Below are 18,727 nucleotides of genomic sequence, written 5' to 3' on the forward strand. Positions count from 1 at the left end.
CCATACCTTGCTGCTCACCCTCACGGTCGGATGAGACACAAGACGCGATTGAATTTATTGCCTGCCTCTGCTGCCAAACTATTTGACTGGTCGGTTTTGATATTGGCCGCCTGCACGCATCTGCATCTGCGTCTGCGTCTGCGTCTGCGTCTGCATGTACTCTGCTCTGCTCTGCTCTGTTTTTGCCGTTAATTTCACAGTCGTCGTCCGCCAAGCGTCGGGGAGTCGCGATACGTATTGAAAGTAGAGTTCGATACGTTACGCTTCACGAGGAGCTAGCGTGCTGTATTCAGTTAATACCCTCACCCCGGCTCATCTGGACTGACATTCCTCACCTTCAAACACTCACGCCCTTCTTCCTCTCTTGCTCTCACTCGCACCTGCTCTCGACGTCACAACGAGAGGTCTCCCCAATTGACCCTGTACGACGACGACTGCGGGCACAAAGCCGAGCATCATCTTACCTTCGTTTGCCTGCCACTCGTCTCATATACGTACTGGCGTATCGACGACACGACACGACTTGACTCGACACGCCACGTCTAGCACGCCACTCTTTCTTCTCCATTGGGCTATGCACCCGTAGACCCGACCAGCCATCGACAGCCCACGCCCACGCCATACAACATCATACGCCATGTCCTCCCTCCACCAGCAGTCTCCGGGCCCCTCCCCCACCACCAGCATCCACGACGGAATCGAGGATCGCCGGGCGAGCCAGGACGCGAGTTTCCAGAGCAGCATGAGCGACCCGGACTCGTCTGCCCTGTCTTTCGAGACGTCATTTCACATGGAGTCGGGCTACCCTGTGCCGCGCCCTGGAAACGAGAGACACCCCAAGGGAAAGCGGAAGAGGACCACGTACGTATCACCGGTACCCTGCCTGCAGGCGTGGGAAGGCTTTTGGTGCAGCTCGTGACTAATACCTTTTGTGCCCCAATGTGCAGTGCCCAAGACAAAACCATCCTCGAAAACGCGTACAGTACGAACCCGAAGCCTGATAAGGCAGCGCGTCAGGATATCGTCAATCGCGTCACGCTTAACGAGAAAGAAGTGCAGGTTAGTCTAGAACTATGCAGCTCCTTGGGCACACGAGGGTTTTCGTTTCTCGACTTATCTAACATGACCTCGTTGTTTTAGATTTGGTTCCAGAACCGCCGTCAGAACGACAGGCGAAAATCGCGTCCTCTATCGCCACAGGAAATTGCGGCGCTGCGGTATGGTGGACCAATCCACGGCCTGTCTGGTGAATCGCTGTCTTTCGGAAATGCCCCCAGCATAGCCGACGACAGCTTCGATACGCGTCCGGCGGAGGTGGAACCCCGGGCTCCAAGCCCCGCGAGCGTGGGCACCATGCACTCATTCCGACTATCTCCCTCGGCTGCCAATCCCGGTACCAAGGAGCAATCGAATCCAGAAAGAAGGGCCTCGGAGTCGGGCGTTTCACCTTCACACTCTATCTTCGCCGTCAGCGCGAATGAGGGTGCTCAAAAGTTCTCGCAGTCCCTGCCGAGTTCGGTTGGGTATTTATCAAACAGATGGAATGCAAGCGCCTCTTTCTCGTCCCCCTCGACGCTTGATCGGGCGGGGGATGGGTCGTTCAGGTAGGTGCTCTGTCTTAGTTTCGCGCCTGACAAGGCTTAACTAACACGAGCATTTTAGACTCGATTCCTTCCCGCCATCGGCCGGGTCTGGGGTGGATAACTCTCCAAGTTCCATCCTGCCTCCACCTTCGTCATCCTCGTCTCAGTTCCGTCTCTCCCTGTCGCTCGAGGGTAAAGCAGAGCTGGTATCATCCCAACCCTCTCCGCCAAGGCCAGCGCAATCTCAGTTGCTTCACGACACCACACAGCTGGCCCCCGTTCGCGCACCCCGCATTTTGCAGCGTAGCCGGAGTGCCCTGCCAGGCATTACATTGCCTCCCATTTCGACGCTGACAGCCAGCTTACCAGCCCAGTTGGCCCGCGGTCGCTCACGCGATGTTCATGCTTGGGAGTCGTGCTGTGACGCCGAGACGCGGGATGAGTTGACACAGCAGGCAGAGAACGAGTCTTCTGGCTCGGCCGTTGCGGCTATTTCGCTCCTGCGCTCCAGCAGCCAAACATCGAGTGGCTTGAGCAGCCTTCTCAACGCCGTTGCGCAGGCAGCTAGTGGCTCTGGACAACAACCCAATCCGGGCAAACGCAACGCACCGCCGAGCCGCCGCAGCTCCTTGTCTAAGAAGCCTAAGCTAAGCCGTTCCAACAGCAGCAGCATCTCGCGCGTGCAGAGTCTGCCTCCTCCCGCCCAGCCCACACAGCAGTCATCAACAGATTCCTTAGACAAGCCCGAAACGGCTGTGACGGAGGATGTCGACCCCGAGAAAAAGAGTGCTGGTAAGCCAAAATTGGCTATCGTACTGTCCCCTGGAGGAGATTCGGACAAAGAGAACTGGAGTCCCGGTAGCGACGGAAACCCTGACCGCCGGCGCCACCCCTTACCATCCGCGACTCCAACCAAAGAGCAGACTACGGTACAGGCGGTAATCGGGAATGCCCGACGCGTTGGGCGTGTACTGGGAGAGCAAAGTCCCAATGCATCCAATAAGCGGTCCTTTTTGGGCAACCGCGCTAACACGGCACCGGTGCCGCGTCTACGAGGTGGCAAGGCGGGATTGGAGACAGCCGTGTCGATCTTCGAGGATGAAAACGGCCAAAAGAAACTGCCTTCGGAAAAATCTGGCAAGGGGCCGAAGGCAGACGATGAGGTGGACCGCTTCATGATGCGAGGCCAGGTCAGCCCTAGTAAGAGGCCTGATATGGACTGTGTCGCGGGGCTGTTGTCACTTAGCCAGGGTGCCTGGCGGTGACGAAAGAGTTACAAAAGCAAAACAAGACAAAAAACGGGGGGTAACAAGGAAAATGTCGGTCGGCGGTTCTGGCCCCGATGCTTGAGCAAAGTGCTCATGAAGCTGGAGTTCCGGTCGGTTCCATGGCGGTCATTCTGTAAAAGCGATTCTTTTTTGGCGCTGTAGGAATATAATGGGGTATTTTTGTTTTGCATGCTGGTCTCGACCATGTTGCTGTGTCGGAATGAGCCACAACTCCCGCAACAAGCTACGATCGGAGGTTAGGGGAGTATATATATATAGATATACTGAAGGTTCTATTGAACGAATGAGAGGAAGAGAAAGCCGAGCAAAAAATACTGGTTGAAGGTCGTGGTGCCAAACGTGCGGGAGCTTCTTGGAAGCCCGCCTGACTTGATCAGGGACTATCCACGAGCGTTTGGTCAAAGGACTCTGCTGTGTGTGATATTGATGTTGGATAGGTGTTGTTGATACTTGAAGTACGGAGCAGTCGAAAACGGATTGCTGCCCCCTTTTTTTTTCGGGCAACGTCTAACCTATAATGAACTGAGCATGCCTCTGATATCATAGGCAAATTGCTTAGTGTTAAGTTTCTGGGGGCGTATCATGATATTGCAAAACGTGTTCCACCTCCGATAGTTGTTGATAATACGACGGTGCAAATAATAGCTGACTTATTAATAAGTGCAATAGTCGGACTGTCAATACATAGCAGCGCACGTGGGCAGCGGGCCCGAACACAAGTACGTGCATGTACGTACTTGTACGTAGTCAGATCCAACCCAATTCCACCCAGTCGGCGCTCCGCTGCGGCTGCAGCTGCAGCTGACAGACACACTTGACCGACGACCCTTCTTCCAACTCTTCCTACTCTACTCTACTCTACTCTACTTTGTCGTGTGCTGCATTGCGACTCGGCAACGGGTGAGCAGACTGTGCAAGCCATAATAATTCATTTCTTGTCTTTCCATTCATTCGGTTTCCTCGTTTCATTGATTGCACTCTCTACACTCACTGCCTGCGAAAGCCGTAGTTGGGTACCCAACGTACTTCAGCGCCAGGAGGGCAGTACTACCTACAATTTCCACCAGGCGTATCAAATCGGGAGGGAGATGGACGTCTTTCACACGTCGGAGAGGAGCAACACCACAGCCATCGTCGCAACGACGATTGTGACCACGGTGGCGTGTCTCTCCCTCTTCCGACACTCGCTGTACCCGCGCCGGAAACAGATCCTCCCAGGCCCGCTTACAACGTCGCTGCCTTATCTTACCAAGGACGAGATCAAGGATCTGCCGTATCAACCTGACCATTTCCCCGGTGCCCGTGATGTAGAGACTCCGGTAAGTGTGTTTTGCAGCACATTCGCAAAGAAACGTTTTCTCGTTAACTTCCCCAAAGTATGGCAATATCAGGGTATATGAGTTCGGCCCCGAAGACGGCCGCAAGGTGCTCTTCATCCACGGCATCAGCACTTCGTGCATGACGCTCTCGAGATCGCCAACGGCATCGCCGCTAAGGGCTGCCGCGTCATGCTGTTCGACCTGTTTGGCCGCGGCTTCACCGACGGTGTCGGCGACCTGCCCTTTGACACGCGCCTCTTCGTGTCCCAGGTCCTGCTGGTGCTGGCCTCGAGCCCGCTCGCCTGGACCGGCAACGACGCCATGCACCTCGTCGGCTACTCCTTGGGCGGCGGCATCGCCCTCAACTTCGCCGCCACCTTCCCCCACATGGTCGCCTCGCTCGTGCTGCTCGCGCCCACGGGCGTCATCCGCTCCGAGAACTTCGGCCGTCTGAGCCGCCTCGTCTTCACCTCGGGCATCGTCCCCGAAGCCATCCTCGAGCACCTGACCAAGCGCCGCCTGCGCACCCCGATCGGACACTCGGTGGCCAAGAAGCGCAAGATGTCCATGGACGGTACCGCTCCCATTGATATTGCCGCGTCGTCCACCAAATCCGGCACGGAATCGCTCACCGACACCGCCACCCAGGAGGTCGCCGGCGACCCCAACGAGGACACGGTCGACAGCGTGCACCCCTTCGAGGCCCGCATCGCCGCCTACGTGCACTGGATGCTGCGGGCGCACGAGGGCTTCGTCCCGGCCTTCATGTCGACGGTGCGGGTGGGCCCCCTCATGGCGGAGCAGGCGTACTGGCGCAAGCTGGCGCGCGTGCGCGCGCCGAAAACCACGGCCATCATCCTCGCCCGCCACGACGAGCTCATCCAGAAGGACGACTACCGCGAGGACGCGCTGCCGCTCGTCGGCGGCGAGGACCACGTCTTCTGGCGCATCGTGCCCGGCGGCCACAACTTCCCCTTCACGCACCCCAAGGAGGCGTTGGAGGCCATCTTTGAGTTCTGGGGGTGGTGATTCGAAAGGGGAGAAGCTGGGGGGGGGGGGACACGACAGGTGAATTATCAGTTTTGTTTCGAAAGATGAGAATGTCAAGAAAGACATAAATACTACCGCAAGGAAATGGATTTCAGGCTTTGTGAGCTGATCATGAGATACCCCTAGAATGGGATTGCGATACACCATGGGATACTTGGGCCTTCTCCGTTTAGTGAGTATTTCTTGGGGGGTTTAGAGTTGGTAGATAGACATATAGACGTCGTTGCTTATGCTTGTAATTAGACGTAGTCTACCCAATACTACAACACGCGAATGGGACCACGCCCGGTTTCACAATGCACCAGAATATCGATTTGGTTCAGGTTAAATTGTAACCGAATATAAATTAGAGGTCATATATAGCATTACATCATGGTACACCGGCCAGTAATAATTCAAAACGCCGTCCGCTTGCCTTTGTGGGTCATCCGACATGCATCAGGGTAGGCGAGCGCATTTGGGGGGAACAATGCCCGCTCGCTGCCCGCCCATGTCCTTTTCTTCTCCCCATCCGTCGCCTAGTGGTCCATGGCGTCCCGGCCGTTCAGCAGGATGATGCAGGTGCTGAGGGCGCAGACGTCGTCGAGCTGGTCGCCCTCGATGGCGAGGACGGCGTCCTTGCCGAAGCCGAAGGCGCAGATGCTGGCGATCTTGACGCGCTTCTGGTTGAGGCACTTGTACAGGGTGCCGAACTGGCTGGACATGTCCCAGAAATAGGGGATGGAGTGGCGGACGAAGCACTCGTGCTTGTTCTCGGAGCCGGCCTCGACGGGGCAGATCTCGAGCGGGTGGCGGCTGTGCTCCTTGTCGGGGAAGCGGACCATGGAGCTGTCGAAGGAGACGAAGGTCATGCTGAGCTCGCAGATCTTCTCGCCCTTCTGGCCGTCGACCATGGTCTTGATGGTGCGCATCATCTCGCCGCACGACTTGATCTCGTACTTGGGCTTCTCCTGCTCCTCGTCGGCCTTCTTGGCGGCGTTGTCGACGTCGCGCAGGAAGGACTGCGAAAAGTCCCGCCACCGCGACTTCTTGACCTTGTTCGTCATGTCCAGGATTTGCGCCGTGTTCTTGAAGTGGACGCAGCCCTTGAGGAAGTAGAAGTTGTCCGGCTTGAACTCATGGTCCTCGTCGATGGGGAAGTCCTCGGGGAGAAGGGGTGCTCGGGCATGGTGGGCGTATCGGTAGATTTTCTTTCAAGGCTGGTAGTTTGTATCTGACGGGGGCTTTGGAGTGGTGGTGGTGGTGTTCTTGAGGTTGTCGTCGTTTTGGGCCTTTGGTCGTTGGGGGCCGCGTTCGTCAATGGTGTCCAGATGAGATGAACCAAAAACCCAGCAGCAGCTGTCTGTCTTTAGTTATCCTGCGAAATAAGGAGATCGTTGGGCAAACTACTACTACTCGACGATCAGGGTTGATTGAAACTGTGACATTTCCTCAGCCCCCGGACGCGTCGCCGAGGGGGGCAGCGGCCCAGTAGTGTGACGTCACGTTGCGCTGTGGGATTCCTGTTTTCTAGTCTCTTGTCGTTCCAAGTTCCAGGGGTTTCGACGCCGAAATCTTACCCATATGTATTGACGTCGGGAAGAGATCGATTGTGTTTCAGCGGCCAATGTCACAGCCTCGTTGCATCTCAGGATGCTATCAGTCTTGGTGATAGGAGTCTCCCAAAAAAAGAAAAAGAAAAACATCCCCGTGTGGTTTGCGACCCCTCCATCAATGTCTGTGCTTAACTCGAGTATACTTGCATTCCGAAGTTCCCTAGCAAAGTAGTAGAAAACAGCATGATGAATCCGATGGAAGTCACCAAGGGCCTGTCATGATTGTACACTTTTGGTCCTGGTGAAGGCTAAATGCGGCGTTGAGTTCCAACTCGAGGCCATCGTGAGTAAGTACCCAAAGGGGTTCACGGTGGGGGTTGCCCGTTAGACTTGTGCGACGGCACCCCGCTCTGCGTAACGAACCCCGGGGGCCCGTCCAGGTGTCAACATGTCATATCACCCTCGTGCAGGGATCGGCATGGGAAAAGCAGGTACACCAAGCAGTAGCCCGTCCAGCTACCAGTAGGGATTCTCCCTAGGTTAATTCACTCACTCACTCAAGGATCCAAGACATATGTCTGGCCAGTTGGACAAGCCCATTGTCCGTACATAAATACGGCTCGCTCGCTGGCTGCGTACAAGTCTCCGGAGCTGATTGAAAATGGCGGCCGTTGTTGCCAGCAGACACACACCCTGGCTCCGGCTCGGATCGACGAGGCTGTCACAGGTCTGCCGCCTATCAGCGCACGATACCGGCCACAGCCCAATTGCCGCGAATGCTCTGGGGCCTGCCTTCGGAATCCCATGTGCATGATGCCTTCCCACTGGGAACAGAGAGAGGACTGCCAGGGGCTACATTTTTGCATGGCGTCCGTGTCGCATGGGTGATGACCCTTGGAACAGTGCCTCGTCAGCAAGAGGCCGCAGTCGGTTTTCTAGACCTTCGGACCAGTGTACCGCCATGGCTGCTTTTGGCTAAGATTGGCTGGCCAAGATAGCTCCCTCGGCTCACACGACACGATGGACTGGCCATAGGTTGAATTTGTGTCCCCGGTCGTTAAGTATTCGACCCGAGACGCCGGGTCAATTTCCACCTTCCAGCCGCCCAAAGCCGGGGCTCATACAGAGAGTATCCGAGACATGTATCTTATCGCTTCCCTTTTCACATCGCTGATTCAGATATGGCTACTAATAGAGCCCCGTCTAGTCGTCAAGCCGACCAATTATATCCCGACGGTTTCCGGGCGCCTCGCAACTTACCTACATATTCACTTAGATTGTATACATTGCCTAGCAATCTAGCCTCTGTCGCCCCTTGGACTGGTCTTGTTTGGCGGGAGAATAGCTGTGACGCAGCTGGTCGTTTTCTAATGTGCAAGCATGATTGGTCACTTGTGTCCGTGCCCGTGTCCGTGCCCGTGTCCGCATCGTCCAGGCATGACAAGACAAAAAGAAGATGATAATAGCAATTTGATGGAGAAGGAGGATGATGCTGATAAAGGGTGGTTGTGGGGTCTGTGTGTATGTGTCGCGGTGACTGACCGACCCGTCCAAACATTGTTTTCTTCCTGAACGGGCCAGCGAGCCAGCGAGCGGCTCAAGGCATTCGGCATTCCAATCGCCCACTGGCTGCCCCGCATCCGGGATTGTGCGCGTGATAAGCCATTCCATATCTACATCTACTTACTTTCGTGCTGTGCTACTGTTTGTTTTGGAAACCTCACCTTCCACCATGTCTGCTTCATACCCCGACCGATACCAAAAGTCGTCGAGCGCCAACCCGGCCGACGTCGAAACGACATGTTCGACGTACGGGCTCACCAAGGACGAATTTGAGCAGCTGCACAAGGGCAGTGTCGCCGCCAAGGCCACGGCCTACTGCCCCTACAGCCAGTTTCGCGTCGGCTCGACCATCCTGGCCGCCGACGGCGTTTTCATCAGCGGCGCCAATGTCGAGAATGCCGCATACCCCGTAGGCACCTGCGCTGAGCGCGTGGCCTTTGGCAAGGCCGTTACCGAGGGCCACAAGGGGTTCAGGGCCGTCGCCGTCGCCACCGACATCGCGCCCCCGGCCAGCCCCTGCGGCATGTGCCGCCAGTTGTGAGTGCATTTTCTTCTTCTTCCAAAACCCGGTAAACCCCGTTCCGGATCGGCAGTATCGGGACATGGAGTATCTACGTGCATCGTATGCTGATTTGCGGGACAAACCCCTTGGCAGCATCCGTGAGTTCTGTGACCTGAAGACGCCCATAATCATGTTCGACAAGAACGGCGATTACCTGGTACAGAAATTGGAAGAGGTAAGCAAAAACCCCCATGACGGGGTTGTCTCATCCAGCTTACACGGGTTTCTCTTATAGCTTTTGCCGCTTTCGTTCGGCCCAGAGGCACTACCACCGCCTGGCCGCCCAGGGGTGTCTGCATAGGACCTGACTCCTGTTCCGGGACTTGGCATGGGCCGGCCATCTAAGCTTCACAGATTACCTATCTAGATTGAGCGGGCAAGGGCCACACGGTCTCGCCCTGGATCTACAACGATCGTCTTTGTACTTGGTAGCTATAGAGAGTATAGGCGCAGAAGGTTTGGATGATGACCTTTTTTACTCCTGTCAGATAGAAGAAGGATAAGATACAGGCCAGCAAAGGGCCACATATATCATCATCATCGTCATCATACACATATAGAAAAGAAGAAGAAAAGGCTGTGTTTCAGCATCGATCGACCTTTCGGAATCTCGTGGGTGCGTGTACTAAGTGGTGCAAGTGGAACGGTTGGGCAAACTCTCGGCCCCTCTAGCGCCGTTAGAGTCTTATAGTATGTGACAATATTTTGAATGTTAATGTTAGGGGGTCAATAGAAGATTGGCTTGTCCACCCAACTAGCAACGAGAGAGAATACCGTAGCGGTCAGAGCCGTCCCGTTCCTCGTTTGAGCATGGAAGCCCCCTTATGCTGGTGTTGCTGCATGTGCTGAACCTGAACATCCATGGATTTGGCCCGAAAAACCGGGCATCGGTGCCACGGGCCGGTCATGCGACGTATGTTTGTTGTTTTTATTGACACGGTTTGTGGACTGGTTTGGGCATGTTCCTCTTCACACAACATCCCACTGGCAGCAGTGTGTTGTGTTACATGCACTCGGATGTTTCGTATGCATCGGCCAGCCAGTGAAGGTGAAGTACGGGCGGCTGCAGGCTGCATGGGTACCTGGAATAGGGAGCTTGGACGGATCTTAGTCTCTTAGGTTAGTGCCTGCATTCAGGGCCACCCAGAAGAGGCCTAGACACCACCTAATCACCCCCCCCATCGAGAAAATCCCAGGGCCGCTTTTTAGCTCAGCGGGCTATTTTCAGCGTGCACTAATGTAAACCGATGTCGTGTTGGCCGGCACCGCGACACAATTCCCGCGAGTCGTTACTTCTCTGTTGCTTTGGATTCTGCCCAATAAACAACATCGTCGGAGCATGAGAAGCCGCATTCTGGTGAAGCGCCTGGTTAAGAGAGTCGACCCGCGCGACGACGACAACGGCCCTCTTATCCAACCTATCCTACGAAGTCGATCACCCGCTAGTCCCCCTTTGTGCGATTACACGGCCTACCTAGGCATACATCACGGGAACGACGAGTAGCTTCGACAATTCACCTACGGACAAAAAACAGGAGCCTGCGAGGACAGCACGGCGGCGCACAAGATGGATCAGGCAGATATACCCGCGCTCCTCTCGCGCCTGGCGAGCGACGAGGATGCCGCGCGCAAGATGGCCGTTTTCAAGTTGCAGTCTTCCATCAACGACCCCTCGTTCGCCGACGTTTTCATATCCTCGGGCGGACTGGTAATACTGCGACGGTTGATCATGGGCACCGGCGGAAACACGCTGGCTTACTCGCTGCAGAGTCTGACCCGCTTGTTGGAGGTCGACATGGGCTGGGATATCTTCGAAGGCCCGACGGCCGGCGAGCTGGTCGAGCGCATCGTCGAGCTGATCGTCATGAACCCGCTGGTCAACATCCTGCGAGGCGCCATGTCCATCCTCGTCGCCCTCGTGAGCCATTCGCAGGCCCCCGGGGCCTGACCCGCGCCCCCGGCACCTTCGGGTTCCGTGCGCTGAAGCCAGCCGTCGCCGTCTACCCGCAGTTCTTCGACCTGGTTATACAACAGCTCGACTCGGCCGATCACGCCTTGTGCGCCAATGCGCTCATGTTAATCAACTCGCTTATCAGGGATGCCGTTTCCACAGAACCAAATGGAAACGGCAGCAACAAGAACGCCTCGGAGGAGTGGCCTAAGTTCATCAAGCGGCTGCAGGATTTAGGCTTAATCAAGGCTGTCTACAATCTCATGCAAAGCTCGGCATTACAGGACCTGGCCTATCCCTTGCTGGAGTTCCAGTCCCTGACTAAGATGCTCCTACGGAAATGGAAGGAGTTGCGGGTAGACCTGGAGCGCCCGGAGCACAGGCGAGCCCTGAAAGGCTTGCATCTGGCCAGCGCGCCCAGCCGAGACCACTTGAATGGAACGGTGAATGGAGACGATGCACCAGAGCCGCCCAGCAGCAAGAAGGGGAGTAGGAAACACAATCCGGAGAAGTGGCGACGGCTGGGCTTCGAGAGCGAAAACCCAGCAGCAGAATTCGAAGGGGCAGGATTCCTGGGCATGATGGACTTGACAGACTACGCCCGGAAGAACGAGGACGCCTTTCAGAAGTTGCTACTGGAGCAGTCAACCCGGCCACTTACAGAGCGATGCCCAGTGGCGCGAGCAAGTTTATCCGTCACACAGACCTTATACGACCAGTTCGATTGCAATAAGTCCGACATAGAGGACTTGAGGGGCTATCAACTTTCTGATACCCGGCACCAAGACAAGCTCTTTCGCCCTCTACTGTTGCAATGGTCTAGGCTTCACACAGCGGGACTGCAAGCCTTCTTCCGGTTATGGAAGGCCACGGGCGCCGGACAAGGGGATTTCGAAAAGATTGTCGAGCTCGTGCGCATACTCATGGACCAAGTAGTTGGCAGCGCAGGGAGGTCAAAGGACGTTGTTGACGTGGAGGAGGATCTCCTCGAATACGACTTGGCCAGATTACGAGAATTACAAATGGACCTCTTGGAAATGTCATTCGAGGAGAACTGGGGCCAGCATTTGTATCAGGTCCGAGAAGACTTACGGAACGAGTCCCTCTCGTTTGTCAAAGAACAACGCGTAAGGTGCCTTCTACAAGGATCCTGGTTCTCGAAGCCCGCGCCACGCAAGGAGAGCCTGGGAGCCAACTTACAAGCCGCGCGTGCCGCTCACTCAACGCCCTGGCGCTATGCCAAGCTCTCGCACAACCGTCGATACCTACACTATGCCGACTTCGGGTTACGGACAGAGCTGGATCCTACTCTCGAGGCGCTGACGGAGAAGATCGATTTGAGCAAGATCAGCTCGGTGGTGTCGAACGTTTCGGTAATCAACGACGACGAAAAGAGCAATACGCAAACCAGCGACACGTCTGGTCCAAACACGTCGACGGGTAGCATGGGCGCTGCGAGTGCGAGCAAGACGAGCACGAAGATTACCATGTTTGGCTTTACCAGTGCGGAAGAGGCGCTGCGGCCGACGGGAGACGGGAAGGAGCAACCGTTGCTGACGCTGTACCCGCTCAACAACAGCCTGGCGTCGGAATGGCTCGACGGGATGCTGATGCTCTTGGAGCAAGCGCCTCTCACGGCGGACACGACGAAGCTGGTGACGCTGGTGGGAGAATACAGCCTCAAGATCCGACTGCTCAACGTGGGGATGGAGGCGGCATATGGCGGACCGGCTCCCGGGGCCGGAGTGGTACCTAGCCGGCAGGGGCTGGACGACGATTATTATTACGAGATCTAGGGCGTTTCGGGTGATCGTCTACCTTGGAAGCATCTGGCTCGGAAGCGGGCGGCCTGGAAGGAACCGGCTTACAAAATGCACGAGAAGAACACGAAGATGATAGGACGGGGTAAATTTTGTTGGTTTGCACTTGCGTTAAAGGATATACCCCCGACATGAGGAAAGTAAGGAGACGAGGAGGCTGCTGGTGGAGGATCCCTGTTTTCCCCGTCGGGCCTGGTTAGGAAGCGTCTTTGTTTGTAGGTATGGTATGTATGCATGAGCTGGGCCGTTGGGGTGTAATTTTGCTGCCGCCTATTTTTGCGCGTCAATGTGTATCATACAGAGGATGAATTAATAAAGAAACGAACGACCCTTATTGACTTGATCTGATCCTTGGGAGATTTGGAGAGTCCCTGAAACCGATCCCTCCTCCTCCTTCCTTCTCCACTAGATGCCGGTCTTGGGTTCTGGTTTTAACCAGCGCTTGTTTGCTTGTTTGCTTGTTTCTCCAGGCCAACCCAACCTCCCACTTTTAGCGGAACGGCCTGGAACCTGGAACCCCCTCGATTGACATTCGTTCCTTCGCCAACCCGATCTGATTTCGTCCGATTAAGGAACTCCTGTCCAACCAACGATTAATTAATTAATCGATGCTAGGCAATCCCATGGCCTGGTACTCCCCTGGTGTCCAGGTTGTGGTTCGGATTTCATACTACTGAGCCTGGATTTGTTTGTCCAACCAACAAAAGACGTTGGTTGCCGTTTAACCTCCGAGAGGCGCCAACAGCCATGAGCCCTCCTACCATGACGTTCGGCACCAGCGCCACGCCCACCAAAAAGCCTCTCAACGGCTTCTTTACCAAGGGTCAATGGCACTGTAAGTGGACGGCCAACGTATGCTCTCTGTACGAAGCTCATTGATCCTGACTCACGCTGGAAAACGAAGGCAACTGTCAGCCGCGCCTCCCGGCTGTCCAGTTCCAAGTGCGGCGCAAAACAAAGAACGAGGGCCGCTGGTTCTACACCTGTCAAAAAGACCGATCCAAGGGCGCCCCGGGCACCCCGAGCATTGCGGCTTCTTCTTGTTTGCCGAGGATGCCAGACTCCGCGAAGAGGACGCCTTGTTTGACAGCTCTAATACCGAGCCGTCGGCCACGCAAACCCCGAGCAAGCGCATGAAGCAGACCACGCTAAGTGCTGCCGTGACACCCCGAGCGCAGTCCGAGAAGAGAGTGGGCTCCACCCCGATCACTTCAGTGGCGGAGTTGGGAAGGCAGGTCGGAGTCCCCGTCGCGGGTGTCGGCAGTAGCGCGGCCGCACCCAGTTCCAGCAGTGCGACGATGCGCGCCAGCGATAAAAGCGACGGCGCAGCTGTGCAGGTTGAAACCGACAGCGAGCTGGAAGACTCCAGCGATGATGAGCAGTCGTCCCACGCTGCTGCTCGGGGTCAGACCCAACCGGCAACCCGGGCTAGTGCGAAGCGTAAGAGGCCCGCGGACGAGTCCGAGGACGAAGACTTTGGCGACTGGTCTTCGGATGAGGAGAGACAGGCCGCTCTCATCACCGACAGCACCTCGACGCGCGGCACGGACGGCCATGGCCGCAAGCGCGATGCCTTTGCGACGCCTGCGACTTCAAGGACGCTCCAGGACACGATTACAGGCCTGGCCACGCCCTCGCTCACGGATAAGCCGACCCGCCGCGTGTTGTTTGCGGAGCCCGAGATTCAGTCAACGACTAAGAGACAGCGGACAGACGAAGGCGGGTCTTTCACGCGCCCTGCCGCCACGACGCCCTCTTCATCGCAGGAGAGTGCCACGACGCCAGGCTCCCACGCCGGTGCGCTGAATGTCACGGAAACCGTCATGGGGCTCCTCAAAGGCCAGAGCCTCAGCGACGATGTCCGGGGCGAGGTCCGGCTCGCGCTCCAGAAGTTCGAGGCCCGCGCCAAGGGACTCGAACGGGGCCGCGACGCCTCGCGCCAGGCGGCCAAGAGGCTCGAGGAGCGCATCGCGAAGCAGCAGGTCCGCATCGCGGACCTCGAGAACCAGCGGAAGATGGACGCCGAGTCGAGGCAGAAGATGCGGTCGGGGATGATGAAGTTGTATTCCGAGGTCTGAAGGCCCGCCCGAGCCGAACCAAAGCTGAATGCAAGGGGAGGGGGAGATGTTGACGAGAGACGAGATGAATGAGGGACGAAGGAGAACTTTACTTTCGTGATTTTAGGGGGGAGGGGGGCTCAGTTTTTGGTATCATTCAGTGTTATGCCGCTTTCGAGCGTTGGTTGCGATTACGAAGCTTCGAATACCCCTTTTGCGCATGGGTATGAAGCCCCCTCCTTCGAGTAGGGTTCAACGATACATGGTGCCTTTAGCAATGAGTTGGTTATGTTACAGCTTCATCGGATAAGTTGATGATCTCTGGGGCGTAATATACGTCTACTTATTTCTATATACTGTCGCGGAGTATTCTTGACTTCCCCGAAAATGCCCTCGCGGGTTGTTCCCTCTCTGAAGGAGAGAAGCTGGAAAAGGCCGGTCAGGGTCGAATATCACCCGGCTCATATCCGCAAGCACATCTGATCCTGGCATAAAAACATGTTATGCCCAAAGCATAGAGCTGACAGCTCCAAACCTTCATGTACATGAGAGGTACGCAGACCGCCCTCGGAAGGAATGGCTAGGGGGTCGGAGAGAGGATTACCGCGCTCTCACAATGTCCAGACCGGCTTTAGATCTCTTTGGGCATCAGGCTCTCCCCTCCCCTCCTCCTCCCGGTGTGCTTTCCCGGATGTTTGCTACGCAACCCCGCTCGCTCATTTCACTATAGTCTCACATATTATTTGGCACAAGGTACCAAACCGCAAGGCCCAGACAATGTGGCTTGAGGGGGATACGGGAAAAAGCAAGAAGCTGGTTCAGTCCCTTTGCTCGCCTCGGGGCGCAAAACAGGGCCTCTGTCCGACAGTACCATACATACTACGGGAACGACAAGCCACGGCTCTAGGTTGCTATATCCAAGGTTGTTGGGGGGCGGAGGCAGACTATACCGTCTTCGGAAGTGTCCCAGCTACACGTTACACTGCAGCGAGGGCATGTTCTTTGACGGGCTCGTATAACGTACTGTACATGTATGTGCGTATGCGCAGATGTATGCTTGAAGAGCCCTGGGTACATGGGCACAGTCTCAACTCTCACCGGTTGATTTCACTATAGTCAGCCGCGGAAATGCAGAATCACGAGGGGGCTATCCTTCACAACATGCCTGCCGGGCTCTGATATCCCCCCAAGGTCGCCCGGCGGCCTTGCAAATCCCAGCATAAGTCTCCAAAGGTTGTGGTTCCGCACGTAGACAGCGGATTGGTTACCACCATAATCTAACGTGACCCGGCAGTTTGCCTTGCTGCCCATGCTTGCTTCAACAGGAAATCGATCTCCGTCGTCTAGCCTCATGCGCGTAAGGTACAACCCCCCTCATGTTGACGATAGCCGCGTCCTGTGCCAATTGCATGGCTGTGCTATTATGCAAGGCATATGCAATCACCCACCCAAGAACAACCCACTTACCCGAAGTGGAAACTGTCCAAAGATAACCCTGGGCTTTTCTTAAGTAAATACCACGGGAAGGAAAGTCGGCCGTGGCAAGTGCTTCTGGTCGTGTTCTACTCGACAGCCGTAAGCTATCTCGCTGCCTTGTCTGGGTGAAATGGGTCCCTCAAAGCGTCTTTTCGCTGCTGTTGCGGCAGCAGCTTTCACTTGGACTACTTTGAGTGGCGTGGCCTCAGCTGTATCGTTCGGCCCCTGTCCGCCTCTGGGCCCTGTGCTTCCAGCTCCAGTCAGGCCGTCAGCAGACCCGGACGTCCAAGCTGCTGCCAAGTCCTTTGAGGGTAGCCTGAATGCCCTCACCGCGGGCTACAATGCCTCGGCGGTTTCGGTCGCTGTCAAATCGATCCATGAGGACCAGCCCTTCTTCAGCTTCCACTATACCCCTCCGCACTTCAACACTTCGGGTACCCACAAGGTGGACGCCGACACCGTGTACAGGATCGCCAGTATATCCAAGCTCTTTACGGTTCTCGGCCTCCTGCTTCTGGACGGAGTCCGGATGGACGATCCGGTTACCAAATACTTACCCCAGTTACGGGACTTGACGCGTCAGCCAGGAGACGAAGTCAATGAGATAACGACACCAGACTGGGATGAGATCACACTGGGATCCCTAGCATCGCATCAGTCCGGCCTCGGTTCTGACTGTAAGCTGTCAACGCCCCTTCTTACTTGTCGTGAAACGTACAAAGTCCCACGGCTGACTCGGCCCAAGTGCCAATTGATCTAGCCGCCGCCCCGGGGAACTGGACAGAACTTGGGCTGCCTGCCCTGCCCGACAATCCAGGGCCTGGCTGCGGTGGTACTCTCCTTCTTCCGCCTTGTACTACCCCTGAGCTCTACCGCGACTTTGGCAAACACCATCCCGTGTATGCCCCGTTCACGTCGGTCGTGTATTCAAACGTGGGCGTTGGCATCCTTGCCCTGGTGATAGAGGCTGTTTCCGGAAAGTCGTTCGATGACTACATCCAATGCGCCATCCTGGACCCTCTTGGCGTGACATCCACTTTCACCCGGTGGCCGCCGAGTGACACGAAAAGGGGCTTCATCCCAGACACGACCCCTGACAAGAACTGGTGGGATGCCGATTTTGGACCATGGTTCAGCTCGTAAGTAGTTTTTTTTTTTTTTTTTTGTTGTTGTTGTTGTATACACCGTCGTCTTCTGCTTCTTCAGTACTGACGAGACATCGGACAGGGCCGGTGGCTTCTACAGCAGTACCAACGACTTCCTGGCCCTGGGCACTGCCATCTTGTCCAGCAAACTGCTCACACCGGCCCAGACGCGAAGGTGGATGAAGCCCAGAATCGCCACCTCGTCCGCCTCTATGATGCTCGGCGAGCCCTGGGAGATCCTGCGCACCGATAACGTCACGGCCGACGGGCGGCTGATCGAGGTCTACACCAAGACGGGCGACATCTGGGGCTACGACGCCACCTTCTGCCTGGTACCCGACTACGACGTCGTCGCCAGCGTTTTGACGAGCGGCTTCGAGACCGGCTCGGCCGCCGTCTACAAAATGTGCTCCGACGCGGTTCGCGAGCTGCTGCCGGCCCTGGAAAAGGCCGGCAAGGCCGAGGCGCGGACCGCCATGGCGGGCACGTACGCGGATCCGGCGACCAACTCGACGCTGACGCTGTCGGTCGACGAGACCGGCCCCGGCCTCAGCATCACGGACTGGATCGTGCGCGGCGTCGACGTCAACGCCAACTACGTGAACTACGCCAACGGGGATGGTAAATTCACCGACGGCGCCTATGTGCCTTCCCGGTTGTATCCGAGCGGGCTCAAGGCAGGCGGCGGCGGCGGCGGCGGCCCCCAGCAAGTCTCGTGGCGGGCTCACTGGGACAGCGGCAGTCCCCAGCAGAACGCCGAAATCGACGGCGACTACGTCTGGGCCACTTTCCACTGCGTCACCTGGGCGGAGCTGGACCGCCTCATCTACAAGTTCAACACGCTCGACGACGTCGTGGCGACCGTGGGCGAGGATGGGGTAGCGACGGGCTTGAATCTACGGGGGTTTCGCGTGCAGTTGAGACGAGTTTAAGCAGGCGGGCAAATCGAGTTCCAGCTGACGCTCTACCCGATCGATGCTATGCAAGATGTTGGCTCTCTTTTCTTGTTTCTTACTTCGTCAGAAGAGAAAGGCTGGTTTCGTCCGATTCGAGAAGTACGACGTACCTGATGTCGAATAAGAAGACCCGGGGGAATTCTGGCCTTGACTCGCCTCCTGCTGCATCCAAATTCGCAGCCAGTCAACACTGCCAGTCTTTCCAGACGACCGAGGCGTCGCGCAGTTCCCTCTAGCGATGTACAAATGCGTTTTGCGTAACGCGGTATGCGTATATTGTAGTATGTGCATTTCACGTTGTTGCGTAGAAAACAGCGCTTAGGACTACTACGTAGAAAATAACCAATGATCCGATGACCGTTTGGCCCCTCGACGATGACCCTCGACGATGACCCCGACGGCGAGAGCTACCTAGTAGGAA

The 18,727-nt window shown here is 56.3% G+C and overlaps 7 protein-coding genes across 7 annotated transcripts; 6 read left to right on the plus strand and 1 right to left on the minus strand.

The window, feature by feature from the left end:
- Nucleotides 1–637: 637 nt before the first annotated feature.
- PG986_007827 (uncharacterized protein) lies at nt 638–2,848 on the plus strand (the record flags this gene model as incomplete). The annotated part of the gene is made up of 4 exons (XM_066844049.1): nt 638–861; nt 948–1,059; nt 1,141–1,604; nt 1,663–2,848. 4 exons carry the CDS (start codon nt 638–640, stop codon nt 2,846–2,848), a joined length of 1,986 nt encoding a protein of 661 aa, XP_066700161.1.
- Nucleotides 2,849–3,960: 1,112 nt separating this feature from the next.
- On the plus strand, nt 3,961–5,220 carry PG986_007828 (Alpha/Beta hydrolase protein; the record flags this gene model as incomplete). The annotated part of the gene is made up of 2 exons (XM_066844050.1): nt 3,961–4,191; nt 4,321–5,220. 2 exons carry the CDS (start codon nt 3,961–3,963, stop codon nt 5,218–5,220), a joined length of 1,131 nt encoding a protein of 376 aa, XP_066700162.1.
- A 539-nt stretch (nt 5,221–5,759) lies between these two features.
- Nucleotides 5,760–7,376, minus strand: PG986_007829 (uncharacterized protein; the record flags this gene model as incomplete). The annotated part of the gene is made up of 2 exons (XM_066844051.1): nt 5,760–6,400; nt 7,334–7,376. 2 exons carry the CDS (start codon nt 7,374–7,376, stop codon nt 5,760–5,762), a joined length of 684 nt encoding a protein of 227 aa, XP_066700163.1.
- Nucleotides 7,377–8,508: 1,132 nt separating this feature from the next.
- PG986_007830 (cytidine deaminase) lies at nt 8,509–9,136 on the plus strand (the record flags this gene model as incomplete). Its single annotated transcript, XM_066844052.1, has 2 exons — nt 8,509–8,876; nt 8,995–9,136. The coding sequence occupies 2 exons, from the start codon at nt 8,509–8,511 to the stop codon at nt 9,134–9,136; spliced, it is 510 nt and encodes a 169-aa protein (XP_066700164.1).
- Nucleotides 9,137–10,468: 1,332 nt separating this feature from the next.
- Nucleotides 10,469–12,648, plus strand: PG986_007831 (uncharacterized protein; the record flags this gene model as incomplete). Its single annotated transcript, XM_066844053.1, has 2 exons — nt 10,469–10,819; nt 10,888–12,648. The coding sequence occupies 2 exons, from the start codon at nt 10,469–10,471 to the stop codon at nt 12,646–12,648; spliced, it is 2,112 nt and encodes a 703-aa protein (XP_066700165.1).
- A 771-nt stretch (nt 12,649–13,419) lies between these two features.
- Nucleotides 13,420–14,750, plus strand: PG986_007832 (uncharacterized protein; the record flags this gene model as incomplete). The annotated part of the gene is made up of 2 exons (XM_066844054.1): nt 13,420–13,507; nt 13,588–14,750. 2 exons carry the CDS (start codon nt 13,420–13,422, stop codon nt 14,748–14,750), a joined length of 1,251 nt encoding a protein of 416 aa, XP_066700166.1.
- Nucleotides 14,751–16,335: 1,585 nt separating this feature from the next.
- On the plus strand, nt 16,336–18,282 carry PG986_007833 (uncharacterized protein; the record flags this gene model as incomplete). Its single annotated transcript, XM_066844055.1, has 3 exons — nt 16,336–16,882; nt 16,951–17,344; nt 17,412–18,282. 3 exons carry the CDS (start codon nt 16,336–16,338, stop codon nt 18,280–18,282), a joined length of 1,812 nt encoding a protein of 603 aa, XP_066700167.1.
- Nucleotides 18,283–18,727: the final 445 nt, after the last annotated feature.

The sequence above is a fragment of the Apiospora aurea genome (assembly GCF_038362705.1).
Source record: "Apiospora aurea strain CBS 24483 chromosome Unknown utg000005l_segment0_segment0, whole genome shotgun sequence".
Lineage (NCBI taxonomy): Eukaryota > Fungi > Ascomycota > Sordariomycetes > Amphisphaeriales > Apiosporaceae > Apiospora > Apiospora aurea.